At 34.5% G+C, this 14,770-nt stretch overlaps 2 protein-coding genes and 2 pseudogenes across 2 annotated transcripts; 3 read left to right on the forward strand and 1 right to left on the reverse strand.

Annotated features, from left to right (window-relative positions):
* Positions 1-281: 281 nt before the first annotated feature.
* On the forward strand, positions 282-4,886 carry LOC110699271. The gene is made up of 5 exons (XM_021876807.1): positions 282-814; positions 1,592-1,809; positions 3,296-3,424; positions 4,195-4,326; positions 4,571-4,886. Exons 1-5 carry the CDS (start codon positions 406-408, stop codon positions 4,706-4,708), a joined length of 1,026 nt encoding a protein of 341 aa, XP_021732499.1. The 5' UTR covers positions 282-405; the 3' UTR covers positions 4,709-4,886.
* A 633-nt stretch (positions 4,887-5,519) lies between these two features.
* LOC110725075 (cytosolic sulfotransferase 1-like) lies at positions 5,520-6,472 on the forward strand. Its single transcript, XM_021904550.1, has 2 exons — positions 5,520-5,994; positions 6,051-6,472. The coding sequence occupies exons 1-2, from the start codon at positions 5,520-5,522 to the stop codon at positions 6,470-6,472; spliced, it is 897 nt and encodes a 298-aa protein (XP_021760242.1).
* A 289-nt stretch (positions 6,473-6,761) lies between these two features.
* LOC110725085 lies at positions 6,762-10,048 on the reverse strand (annotated as a pseudogene).
* A 3,473-nt stretch (positions 10,049-13,521) lies between these two features.
* LOC110691391 lies at positions 13,522-14,558 on the forward strand (annotated as a pseudogene).
* The last annotated feature ends 212 nt before the right edge of the window (positions 14,559-14,770 follow it).

A 14,770-nucleotide genomic window follows, 5' to 3' on the forward strand; every position in this document is an offset into this window, starting at 1 on the left:
CACATCGTGTGCATATAGCGCTAGTCCTATCTACGTGGCAGTCACGGGTTCTATATGCGCGACAACCTTACCTTTTGTTTTATTTTTTTGGAAGAGAATCTTATCTTTTAATTGACTTTATCTTGTTCCAACCTTACGAGAGTATGTTGACAAACCTCAACTTGTCGGTATCGGTAATTTCACACGTTGTCCACATTACATTGTAATGGTTGGTACCTCATCAAAACAAGTAAACAACCTTTTTCTCACATAATATTACCCAATCACAAAATGAACTTCGATTACCCTATCTTCAAGATTTCATGTACATGTAAGTATGTAACATACCACAAAAAACAGTACATGACCCAACAACAACCAGCATTAGCAGAATAGCAGATTAGCAGTACCACATTCAGTTATTCCATGGCCTCATTCTTATTCACTACCCCTCCTACTTCCACTGCATCATTCTTCCCCAAAATCACACCCATTTCAAACCCAAACCCAATTTCCAAAATCCCAAAACTTTTGGGACAATCCCATTATTATTCAACTCCCAGAATTACTCCTTCCATAACAGCATTATCAGCAAGCTCAACAATGGCTGCTACTGTTGAAAAGCCTGAAACTTTAAAGAGTAAAGTTGTTCCTGCCATTATTGTTGGTGGTGGAAGAGTTGGTAGAGCTTTACAAGACATGGGTAATGGTGATGATTTGTTGATTAAAAGAGGGGATTTTGTTCCTCTTGATTTTGATGGCCCCATTTTAGTTTGTACTAGAAATGATGATCTTGAGGGTGTTCTTCAAGTTACTCCTCAATCTCGTTGGAAAGGTTAGGGTTTTAACCTTCATTCAGTTTTCATTGTGCTTATGATTTATTATAATGCTGATTTGTGAGATTAACTTTGAGGAATTTCTCTTAGGTTTATTTTTCAATTTGTTAATTTCTAATATTTGATTCAATTGGTTAATTTCTAATATTTGAAAGGTTTTTAGTAGGGTAATTTAATCCTGATGTTGTGCAAGATAATGCCAATGTGTTAAAAATTTTGTAACAATTGGAGTATATAGTTTTGTAACTAGAAAAAGTTGCAAATTTGAAATCTGATCATTGGGTTTCTGGTTATAATTGCTAAAATTTGAGGGTGTTTCATGTATTCAAATTGTTAAATCAACAATCATTTCAGCATCAAGTAAAAATATTCCTATGACCCATGTACATAATCCAACAAGGACATACACATCCTTTTCCTTACAATCAATCTTTCATTACTTTGATGTGTTGATAAGAATTGATCAAGAGTTTTCTCATAAAAAAAAAAGGGGGTATTGATCAAGAGAAATAGGATGTGTAGATGTGTTAATATAAGTCTTGCTTTCCCATTTTATTTTATCTTATTATATCATTTTTTTTTATAGTAGTTATATGAGAGTTTTTATTGTGATATTGACATTCGAGAACCGACTGGTTCACCTAATGTCAATTTTTCAGCACTGCTATAAACTATTGTATGTACAATTAGATACATATGAATGTGCCTGGTTATATTTTAAAAATTTCTGTTTCGATCATGTTGATGATGGTTGTATCCTTCTCACAATCTGGCAGATTTGGTCTTTTTCCAGAATGGGATGCTGGAGCCATGGTTTCACAGTAAAGGTCTTGGTGATGCTGACCAACTTTTGGCATATTTTGCGGTTGCTAAGCTTGGTGAACCACCAATTGATGGTAAGACAGACACTAATCCAGAAGGTCTGACAGCAGCTTTTGGCAAATGGGCTCCTGCGGTAGCAGAAAGATTACGTGCTGGAGGCCTTTCTTGTAAGGTAAACACTCCGGGTTTGCATTTTTGTGTGTGTACATTAATTATGTTGCAATTCATATCATGCAATTTCAAAGGACCTTGCTATAGTGAACTTGTTGACCCTCTATATATATGAGAATAGATCTTGGCCATTGGATTAGAAGAAATCTAATGATTGGTTGTGGATGCATCCACTATTGAAGACAACTAGACTTTTGTTTTACAAGTTAGGACATATTGTACATTTATTTAGGATGTATAATATGTATTTTTATAACATACAAGAAGAAAAGATGATGAATAATATCCAAAGCAATATAGAACATATGCAATGGAAATTTAGAACAACACACTTAACTTTTTAGAGCATGGACTCTAATGGCTTATATTAATGCTTAAAGTTATTTAAAACACAAGCTATAACTTGAAAAATGTGAACTTATTCTAAGGGTGTTTTTTCTGTTCTAGTGAACTTGTCTTATCGTATCTGGATTCACCCTAAACTTATTAAACTTTATTAGAACTTATCTTAGTTGTAATTTGAACTTGGGTTTCCCTTATCTATCAGAACTTTTTTTTTTCTTGAACTTATCTTTCTAAAACTTACATTTCCTAAAATAAGTTAATATAAGGCAAATAAAACATGGACCGAAACTTCCGTACATCTAAGCTTGAGCTTTAGCTTCATGGAGTCTACTTGAGGACAGAGGATTATTATTTATGAGGGGAGAGACTATTTTAGAGGAGGGTGAAACAAAATTAAATCCATTACCTAAATAAGTCAAATTTATGAATAAATTTCATTGAATTTGTGAAGAGCTTGGTTGAATTTAAGCATGGAGCTTTAGTGGGTAGTATTCTTATATGAAAAGAACTACTAATTAAGAACATTACAATTAGTTTATAGAGCATAGGACATGTTCTCACATGCGGGAGGTGTTCTTACTAGAGCTTTTCACTTAATTTGTATTTTTGTTACACTCTTCCAATTTTACCTTGAGTTGTGCATTAAATTGTTTGTCTTTGTTCCACGAATTTGTAATTTTGGAGCTTGATCCAATGGAATGTTCCCACAGTCCCACCTTCTCTTTAAAAAATACAAAATTGTGAGTAGAAGTGAATTTTTCATTAGAAAGTCTTAAATGAAGAAATAGGATAGTGATTGAGATAAAAAGAAAATGTTAAAGTCAATTTTGGAAGCCACTGCATAATATTAAATTCAAACTTTTTGGCCAATTTAAGTTACTAGTACTTAAAAATAAATTAAAAAAAAAGAGTTGGAATAAAATATATTTATAAGTTTTTATAAAGAGATGTATCAAGTTATCAAATAAAAATATAGCTTTAAAAGAATAAAAGTTATGTTGGAATTGTTATGATAATATTCCTATGTCATTTCAGATGTTAGAATTTGATTAGCAGTAATAATCCGTCCATTGCAAAGCCGCATGGGCCTATCTTTAGAGCATAATATATAAGTTAATTTTCTTGATTGCTGATGACTGCAGGTACTTGATAAGGAACCATTTCAGAAACAGATGTTAGAGAAACTAATATGGATCTCAGCATTTATGCTTGTTGGAGCCCTTCATCCTGGAGCAACAGTGGGTACTGTAGAGAAGGAATACCGATCAGAGGTATGGCTAAATTTGGCCAACTTAAATTCTCCTTCATTTTGCCAGATGAATTAAAAGTTCCATAACAGGATCTAGCCCCTATTGTCCTAAGCTCGTCATGTATCTGTGGTCTGCTCATGCCCCATCCTTAGGGAAATGGAATATACCGTCATCCTTCTTGCTGACACTTTTCTCAACAATTCCTGTTTTTTTTTTTTTTCTTTCTTTTCCTCTTCTATGGAATACTTAGCTCTTTGTCTGGCCGAATATTCCATAGTTTCTTCTTATTTGACGCTTCCTGGAAGAAGATACTAGTAGAGGCTGAGCTTATTTTCTTGGCCGTAGATCTTCAGAATTTCCACGCCTTTCATGTCAAGACATATATGTGTTGATGACAAAAAAAAAAGAAGGGAAAGCAACATATGTGAACTTTGATTCATATTTATTGGTTTAAGCATAGAGGACCAAGGAGAAAGCCGAGAAACTTGAGTTCATCCATATAGATGTGTGTGGCCTATTGAAGACTATTACCAATTTGATCCTTGTATTGATGATTATACTAGGAATTCTTGACGCTTCAATATTAATTGCTGAAGAGATCTCACTGTATTACTCAATAAGTTGCTGCTTTTCTTCTATTGTACTTCTTAACACAAAGCCTGTATTTTAAGGCAATTCACTCGTGTTTGTGTGCATAATTTTGCGTGTAGACGAGAATTTAAACCAGCTTATGAAGGTTTAGATCTATCGATTCTCTTTGTAAACAACCTCAACTATCGACATGTTTTCAGGTGTCAGCTCTTATCGCTGAACTTGCATCTGCAGCTGCAACGGAAAAGGGCTTGGCATTTGAAGAAGGAATAGAAGAAAGATTATGTGCCTATTCACGTACTGTAGCACACTTCCCCACGGCAGTAAAAGAGGTGAATCTCATCTCTTGTTTTTTTTTTTTTTTTTTTATCAATGATCTCTGACACTTATATTGTTTATCCGTTCCTTATTATTCTTAATCATCGAGTTCTGCTATTATAGTACTTCAGAGAGATGGCTAGACTGCTGTAAAACATGGGACAGCTCCAAATTGAAAGAGAGAATCACTTGGGAAATTATGTTATTTCCTGCTTAGCCCTATATGTTTCTAATGCTTTCATTAATCTATTCTTGCAGTTCAAATGGAGAAACGGCTGGTTCTATTCACTTTCCGATAAGGCAATTTCTGATGGAAAACCTGATCCTTGCCCCCTTCACACTGCATGGCTAGAAGAATTAAATATTGTGCAAAGAACAGAGTTGGTATGCAAGTGAACATCAAAAGTGTATCAGGGATCAAAATTTTCTGTATTTATTATGCAACAGTTATAGAGAAATCACCATTCTTTTACTTGTTAATCTAGTTGCATCCATGAACTATTTCAGTGTTTAGAATTGCTTTTTCAGACATGATTTCAGAAAAATTAATACAAGTGAATACATAATTTATGTATAACAATAATTTCAAACTTCATTATTTCCACCCACTCAGTACTTTGAAATTTGAGGTTTTAATATCATGTACAAGTGTACAACAGTACATGACCAAATCAACTGAAATGTTAAACTGATGGTTGAAGTCTAGAATTGCTTTTCATCATCTTAACTATTCTACTTACATATTACTTCGTATTGTATTAGAGTCAATTAAACTACCTAAAACTATATAAGAACTTTAACACAAAAACAATGAGGGAGTAGGTTGTATCTGACAAATTTTAATTTACTTTGTAATAAGGAATAACGTAACGCCAGTGTATCACTGAGATAGAGTAATAGCGTCTTTGTTGGGGGCTTACTTCTTGTAATATATAGCTGTTGGGCTGCTGCAGCCTGCAGGCTTATACGAACAAACCAAGCTGCTGCTTTATTTTGATTCATTCTTTGACTGACTTTATTTTATTTGTTTGTTTAATGCTCTATTATTGGGTGCGTTTGATTTAGCTTGTATAGCAAATTGGCAACTTGTTTTTTTTTTTTTAGTGAACAATATCTGTATATGAACTAAGAACTCTACACACTTCAGCTACCAACTAAACGAAGTACAATAGAAAAGTAACAAGAAAAGTGTATACTAATCTATAATATGAATCTGAATCAAACAAAGGAGGAAGATGAAGAAGTGCAGAAACTGATAGAAAGCCTTCCGAAAGTTCCCTTAAGGAATTCAGATTTTCAAATGATCGAGTATCAAGGTTTCTACTACTACGATGAAGATGAAATTCCTATATTAAGAAATGCCATCGCCTTTCAAAGACACTTTGCTGCTCGAGACACTGATATCTTCATTATTAGCCCTGCGAAAACAGGAACAGCTTGGTTGAAATGTCTGCTTTTCGCTGTTGTTAATCGTGTAAATTATCCAAGCATTGATCTAATTCCCTTACACTCCCATCATCATGGAGATCAGTTTGTACACAGCATAGACTTCTTACCACCAACCACACCGTCCATTACACATCTTAATGAGATTCTGTCACCTAGGCTCCTTAACACTGATGTCCCTTTCACATCTCTTACTGAATCTATCAAAACTTCAGCCTTCAGGGTGTCAGGATTTTGTACCTTTGTAGAAACTCTTATGACATGCTTGTCTAATTCTATTACTTTTTCATAGACTACGCTAAGAAGGCCAAAGGAGATGATTACATACCCCCTACTCTCGAGGATTGCTACCAAGATTTTAGTGAGGGGAAATTTGTTCCTGGCCCTTTCTTTAACCATGTTCGTCAGTATTGGGAGGCTAGTACAGAGAGATCAGACAAGGTGTTGTTCCTGCAGTACGAAAATCTGAAAACCGAGCTCACTGTTCAACTGAAGATGTTAGCAGAATTTATAGGAATGTCATTTTCTTCCGAAGAAGAAAGTGATGGTATCATACAACAAATTATAGACTTGTGTAGCTTTGAAGATAACAAGGCTGTGAAAGTGTGGGAATGGACCAAAGACGATCAGTTTACACCTGAAATGTCCGAAAGGATGGCTTTACTGATGCAACAAAAGCTTGAGCCTGAACTATTCTTCAAATTGATCCCATAAATAATGAGTGCTTTACAATCACATCTCAATGTTCTCTAGTAGTAGACCTTCTAGCTTAGTATGTTAAAGTAAATGTGTTATTGCTGAAATATGAAATACTACTCAAGTCATGTTCGTACAGAAAGTGAAGAAATTGTATTTTCTTTTGTGTTTGTGTAGCTGTTTGTCTGCACTTGGATCTAATCTGTTTTTGGAAAATCTGTCAAAAAAAAAAAATACTACCTCCATTTCTTATTATGTGCAACAAAGGGGTATTATTTATGAGACATAAAATATTCCTTTGTTGCATATAATAAAAAACAGAGGTAGTACAATATTTGGATGTCCATTATAAATAAGTCAAACCTTCAATTATCCGCTTCAAACATGTTATGACCGATTGATAGCCTACTATTAAGTGAGATGTATCGATCACTATATAATTGAAAAATACATATATAAAGTTAGTTTATAATGAAACAGGAAAATTTCCAACTTAGTGTTGTGAAGTTTGACATAATTTCACTGGGTGCCTGGTTAATATGGCATATTAACATTACAATGTTAATATGTTGGCATTTTTGTAAATATGAGAGTTTTTTTTTTATTTTTTTTTATTTTTTTTTTAAAGTTTTTATTTTTTGCAGGTGATGTGTCACAAACCCTGAGAATAAAGAGTGAAATAAAGGGTTCGGTTAAACCTAAAGGGTAGGAATTTGTCCTCATCTTCAATATCTCCATTGTAACTGCCCATTGAAGGTTTCAATTTTAAAAGTGATGAAGGAGTGATAAATTGATATGGGGATGTTTTATTGTTTGTGAATGGAGGATGAGGGAAGTTGAAGTTGAGGAGATGAAGTTGGAAGGGGAAATTGATATCTGTGAAACTTTTTGTTGACATCCATACCCTTACTCAAGCATACGAATTGTCAATTCTGCCCCATATAAACATTCCATGTTAATATGACATATTAACAAGGATTTTCTCAATTTCACTTTGGTGCCCTATGTTTTCTAAAATTCCACTTTAGTATTCTAACCTTCTCAATAACATGCAGGATTTGATTTTTACTCCTTCCAAAAAAAAAATTAAAAAAAAAAACAGGATCTGATTTTAACTACTTTAAAAAGAGTTAATCTATCAATAACAAATAGATAATTATCGTTTATGTACATGAGGACAACGTTTGATTTTTTTTTTACACTAACTTTACAATTTATGAATACAACTTTACAAACATTAATTTTTGAAGAATATCTATTATATCATTTGTATCTAAAATTAATTTACAGTAAGTAGGCTTACAAACAATATTTAGCTAGTGTAGATAATGTAACTTTGAATAACAGAACCTATCCACAACTTATTGTGAATTTCTTTCACATCACTACAATCTATTATATCATTTGTATCTAAACTTTCTAATATCATTCCACCCTCGTTGATTTTAATAGGTTTAGTCGGGTTTTGGGCAATCCAAAAATCTCCATAAGCGTTTCGATTGATGTTATCTGGTCGTCCCGTAAGTTTCATAAACACTTCGGTTATTTCGGTTTTCGGACCGGTTAGCCAGTACCTTTGCACTTGATATAGAGTTGTTTCGGCAACAAGAATGAAATCTTTATTCTTGCTCAAAGCTACTCCGTTTGCGAATGATAAACCTCTAACTAACACGGTCACACGTTTCGTGTTTGGGTTATACTTTATTAACCTTCCACTTCGATCTTTCATATCTATTTTCCTAAATTCCCTGTAAATGATTATACTTCATTAGTTGTTGCAAATAATATGAAATGAAAATTGTATATTTTCATAACAAGTTAGTTTTGCAAGAATATACTAAAAGGATTAATCCTAGCTGTACATAAAATGAAATAGAGCTATGCACACTCTGTTTTCTTTTTAATGCAATACTTTTCGTTACACATTGTCAATGTATTATTTCAATCAATAATATCTTTTATTATTAACTAGTTTTGTGGCCGTGCGATGCCCGGGTTGTTTATTGAATTTTAAGATAAATTTTTAATCTATATTTCAAATTTTAAAACATATCATTGATACAAAATTAGTTAGAAATTGATATGTTTTTGTGATGATTTAAACTATATAGTAGGCATGTAATGACTAATAATAATTAATAACATTGGTGAAAAACATTTCTTGACCCGTAACCTGAAATAATGACCCTGTCCGAAATGGCTCGTGACCCGACCCGATTGACAGGTCTACACACATTAATAAAATTATATTAGATTGTAAAGTATATTGTTTTAATTGATTAAAATATATTATAAATAATGGATTTGGTGCATTTTGAGCTAATTCCTTCGCTCCAAAAAAAAAATACTATGATACAAAAAATAAATTTATATGATAATTTATGAGTGTTATAATTTTTTTTGATAAAATTATAATTTAATTTATACATATGAAATATTGGTACTTTATCGAAAATAAAACTCTAAATTAACAATTTTTTCCTAAAATTTTATCCAAATTTGATTCAAAATAGAATTTTAAATTAACTTTTTTATCCTACAAATTAAATTCTATATAACTCTATCCTACGTGGCGCGACACTTGGCGAAAAATTAGAACGCTAAATGTCGCTACCTCGTCATCTGGCTAAAAGTTTAGCTTTATATATTAGTTATATGATACGTAAAAATTACATAAATTTGATATTATAAAGTATATATTACCATCGATGATATTGAGAACTTGAATCAGTGAAATAAACATCACCACTTTCATAGTCGATATCAAGGTCGTTTAGAAAGCGAAATGGTACCGCATCGGCACTGGTGAGTGGTGGCTAGTGAAGTGGCGGCACCACCTTTACGATCAACCTTTACTAATCCAAAACTTGAATCAGCAATGTATAATTCACAAGTTGCCATGTTAAACTTCAACCCAAGAGGTCTACCACAATATTGTTCCAAAGAAGAGTCATTTATTCCATCACATGCATTTGACGTGTAATTAAAATATTAAATCACAATGATATGGAATTTAAATTAAAATATGTTAGATACTTGTATATATCAGTTTGCGTCCGTATATTTTGATAATTTTGAGTTTAATTTGTATTGAAATAACTTTATTAATTTTTTTATTAATTTTTTTTCATAAAGTCATGAATCACACCTAGAAAATTGTCAAATTGGAGGAAAGTTTTAATTAATTAAGTCGTCCCTCACTATATTTGTAATTTAGGATTTCCATATAACTATTAAACTATATAAGTAGGTTAAGTGTATTTAAGATGTATACCTATCTTGACTGGTTATTGCAAAGACGGTCCAACCAATTGAAGGGCCTTGCCACTTTAATATCCGACCATCGGAAACTCCAACGTACGGGCCATTACCTTCACAATCAAATGCGGTAGATTCTGCACCTACAGCGTCGAGTCCGAGGGGTAGATGATGATACTGTCGACGTCCATGTGCATGAGATTGAAAGCCAAGAAGATATACGTCAGGTATATATAATCTTGAAAGAAAGGAAAATTGAGCTTGAGTTTTGAGGATGAGAAATAACAAAGAAAAAAAAAAATAAAAATTTTCTGATTCATTATTAATCTTGAGGAGAATAGGTTATCAAAGTGGTAGGGGAAGTATTGATATTTGTAGTAGTGAAGATTATCAATAATAAAAGTTTGGCAATTAAGTTAAAATTTAGTACAACCTAAAGAGTGGCTAAAGTACGGAATCATGTGAGGGTAGGGCATGAAAATGATACATAACCAATGGATTTATTGCATAAGAAATAATGTAAGTTGTGGCTCACTACTTCTACACGACAAGATTAAAAATTTTGGATTTATAGATTTATATTTTCTATGATTTATTAACCTGAATCGAAATTAAACATATTACTACCTCCGTTTCATGGTGGTTTAATTATTTATAAACAAAAAACTTAAAGAAAGAATAAGTACAATTTCTGTACATAACTAAGGTAGATAAAGACGTAAAGTAGTGTAGCTCAATGGTAACAACCTAACCAGGGTGTTTGTGTTAGTGCGCTTGGGCTACAAGGTCTAGGTTTGATTCCAATAAAGGCCATTTATATTAAATGCTTATATAAATCCCACTTTTTCTAAATGTATTCTATTGAATATTAATTTTATAATAGTTACTCCTATGATCGTTTTTTCTAATTCATATGTTAAAAAATACTTTCTTGATATCAACTTTTTATATGTTTTACGAAAATATAAATTTAAGATATGTAAGTAATAGAATTTGCATTGACAAGTGTGATATCACCAACATGGCAACATTGCAATAAAAATAAGGAAAATTTGGATTTTGATACCTCGAAAATGGGGGTAATTGAATTTTAGTACCCATCTAAAATTTTATTTTAAATTGGTACCTCAAAAATGACTAAACTATAGATATCAGTACCTCCGTTAGCATTCTGTCAACTTTGCCGTTAGTGGGTCCCATTATCTAATTATTTAATAATTTAATTTATTAAAAAAAAAACATTTAATAAAAAAAAACTTAAAAAATAATAAAAAAAAATCAGGAAAAATCAAAAAAATCAGCCACCCACCTTCCCCGCGCCGACGCCACCCCCACCCCACCAGCCTTGCCTCCCCGCGACGACGCCACCCGTGGTGTTGGTTGGTGGTTTGTGAGTTTCGGGGTTGTGGGCGGTTGATCTAAGTTCGTGGGTTGTGCGTTCCGGGGCTGTGGGTGGTGGGTTTCGTGGTTGTGGGTCTGGGTTCGTGGGAATTGGGTTTCGAGGTGGGTGGTGGTGGGTTGTAGTGGGTTCGACGGTTGTGGGTCTGGGTTCGTGGTGGCGGGTTTTGGGGTTGTTGGCTGGGTTCTTAGGTTATGAGTTTTGGGGTGGGTGGTGGTGGGTTGTAGTTCGTGGGTTGTCGGTTTCGAGTGCGTTGGGCTGGTGGGTTGTGGGTCTGGATTTTTGGTGGTGGGTTTCGGGGTGGGTGGTGGTACGTGGGTTTCGGGGTTGTGGGTCTGGGTTCGCAGGTGGTAGTGGTGCTGGGCTCGTTGGTGGTGCGCTGGGTGGTGGTGTGTTGGGTGGTGCTGGGCTCGTTGGTGGTGCGTTTGGTGGTGGTGTGTTGGGTGGTGATGGGCTCCGTTCGTGGTGCTGGACTCGTTGGTGGTGCGTTGAGTGGTGGTGTGTTGGGTGGCGTCGTCGCGGGGAGGCAGGGCTGGTGGGTGGCGTCGGCGCGGGGAAGGTGGGTGGTTGGTGGTATTAGGGGTTTTTCTGATTTTTTTTTTTATTTTTTAAGTTTTTTTAATTAAATGTTTTTTCTTTTTTTTTTAATAAATTAAATTATTAAATAATTAGATAATGGGACCCACTAACGGCAAAGTTGACAGAATGCTAACGGAGGTACTGATATCTATAGTTTAGTCATTTTTGAGGTACCAATTTAAAATAAAATTTTAGATGGGTACTAAAATTCAATTACCCCCATTTTCGAGGTACCAAAATCCAAATTTTCCTAAAAATAAAGTGGAAAGCTAAACGTCGTCATCGAATATCTAACTAACGCCCGTAAAATAAACTAAAATTACAAATTTACCCTTTTCTAATAAAAATAAAATTACCCCCTCAATTTACCCCCCTCTTTGTACTACCTACCTTTACCACCTCTTCATACTAACCACCACCACCACCACCATCTCCTCCTCTTTTAACCACCAACTACTTACCTCCGATTTCACGATCTACATAGCCGTGGTAATGATGAGTAATTAAGGACAAAAGGAAGTCGGTCACCGGCGGAGAAAACGTTTTTTTTTTTCTCTGAATTCGCGGCAAACGCTTAGATTTTTCACACGTCCTAGGCTCAAACGCCTAGTTCATGCAAACAACCGTGTGGTTGTATGAAAAATCTGGGCATTTGAGGTGAAACGCCTAGTTTTTTAGAATACCCTAGGCTGAAACGCCTAATTTTTTCGAATAGCCTAGGATGTTTCGAAAAAACTAGGTGTTTCAGCCTAGGGTATTCGAAAATTCTAGGCGTTTCTTGGGTTTCGAATTTTTTTAAAAAATTTATCGCGAATACTGATCCTGTATGGTTTGACGAGCCTTTGGCGAGCGTCTAAGGTTGTGTTTCTGGTATTTTATCGTTGTCCATAAGATCAAACTAATTTGATTTTGCAAAATTTTAAAAATTTGTTTGATTTTGAAACTCACGGTGGTTGGGGTGGTTGTTCGATGAGCGTTAGTGGCCGTTGACCACTAGAGAGAACGGTAAAAAGTATTATTTTTATAATCGTTATTATAAGGATAAATACGTAATTTTATTTTATTTTGCGGGCGTTAGTTAGATATTCGAGGGCGATATTTAACAACCCCGTTAATTAATACCCCAAAGTTGCACATAATAATTAACGGAGGTAGTATTATTTAATTACTCCGAACCCACACTTTTGATTTCCTGAATATACCTTGTATATTAGTGAAGATTATCAAATATCAATAATAAAAGTTTGGCAATGAAATTAAAATTTAGTACAACCTAAAGTACGAAACTATGTGAGAGTAGGGCATGAAAATGATACATAATTAATGGATTTATTGCCTAAGACACAATGTAAGTTGTGGCTCACTATCTCTACACGACAAGATTATAAATTTTGGGTTAATAGATTTAAGGATAAGAGCATAAATTCAGTATTTCTTGTCCTATAATTTATTGAACATGGAGTTATCACATACGTCGTAACGTGTCAAATTCATATTTGTATCAATAAATTAACATGTCAAAAATATAATACTATCTTCGATTTTTTTTAGTTACAACTCTGGAATATTTATATCTCACAAATAACACCCCAAAGTTACAACTAAAAAAAATCGGAGGTAGTATTTCAGTGTTTAGAAATTTGCTCGTCATCATGGAAATAAGGTGGTTGCAATGTTTAGAAACGAAAGAGAGGGGAGGATGGGAGCTTCTCTAAAGGAAGTAGAGCGTACCAATGCTTAAACTCAAAAGTAATCCACTTGATTTTCTTTTTACATTTGGGTACCTGAATTTGGCTATTACTGACCAACTTCATATGATTTTCTTCAACAGATGCATGGAGGAACTCTAATAGCATCAGACAATTTTGCAACGGATCGATATCTAATTGAACTTTCAGCATCACCCCCTTCTCAAATCAGTAAAGAAAACACAACTTCTTCAACAGATCAAAACCTTAGCAGCTCATCCTACAACTTTGAGTACATATCGTTCACAGACCTTATGTTAGATTGCAACTATAAAGGTGGTGGCATTGCTGTTATCAACACTCTTAGAGTTAGCATAGATAATTGTTACATTGTCCATTTCATGTCCGAGGGCATTCGAGTTGAGTGTGGACACGAAACTCTGACCCGAAGTTCCTACTTGGGACAACATATCACAACCGGGAACGATCCGGGTGAAAGAAACTTCACAGGCACAACAATAACCCTTAAATGTTGTGAATGATGTCAGTAATATTTTCAGCTAATAAAGGGATTATAGTATCAGGGCAGGCTAACCTTCTGTCCGGGGTGCATTGCTATAACAAAGCAACCGGGTTTGGGGGAACCGGTATCTATCTGAAGTTGGCTGGTCTAACCCAAACAAGGATCGTAAATTCTTACTTGGATTATACCGGCATTGTAGCAGAAGATCCGGTACAACTTATTATTTCTAACAACTTCCTAGGAGATGCATGCATTTAGTTTAATTCTGTCAAGGGTGTTGCAAATGGTGTCAATATCGTCGACAACATCTTTGCAGGGTCCGGAAATGGGATCGACATTGTACAATTAGATGGTCCCTTTGGAGATGTTGATCAAATTCTAATTGATCGGAATAGTGTCAAAGGGATGAATGCTAAGGTACCATAGCAAAGTCAGCAGTTCAGGGGAATGGAAGCACCTTCACTGCAGACTTTAGTGGGATTCTTTTGTTTCCAAATCTCATAAAACATGTTCAATACACACCAAGTACGAGTGAAAATGCCTTCCCTAATCACGTTTTGCGTAATGTGTCACAAAATCAGGTGGTTATCGAGTCGAGTGTGGCTACTCCTACAAGTGTTTATGTCATGGTTGATCAAGGATTTGGAGGTTGATTGTAGTACCTAATGCTATATTTGGTACAGGGAAAGCCATCAATTTTGTTGGCTGAGTAATTCAATTACGCTCCCATAGTCTAGTTCAAAACATAAAGTATCATTAGATTTGGTCACTACATCACGAGCCATCATTACGCGCGATCAAGAGTATAAAACTGTATTTTCTGAGCTATTTACAAAACAATTGTAACTGAAGAGATGCACATAAATGGA

The sequence above is a fragment of the Chenopodium quinoa genome, unplaced genomic scaffold, assembly GCF_001683475.1.
Source record: "Chenopodium quinoa cultivar QQ74 unplaced genomic scaffold, ASM168347v1, whole genome shotgun sequence".
Classification (NCBI taxonomy): Eukaryota; Viridiplantae; Streptophyta; class Magnoliopsida; order Caryophyllales; family Amaranthaceae; genus Chenopodium; species Chenopodium quinoa.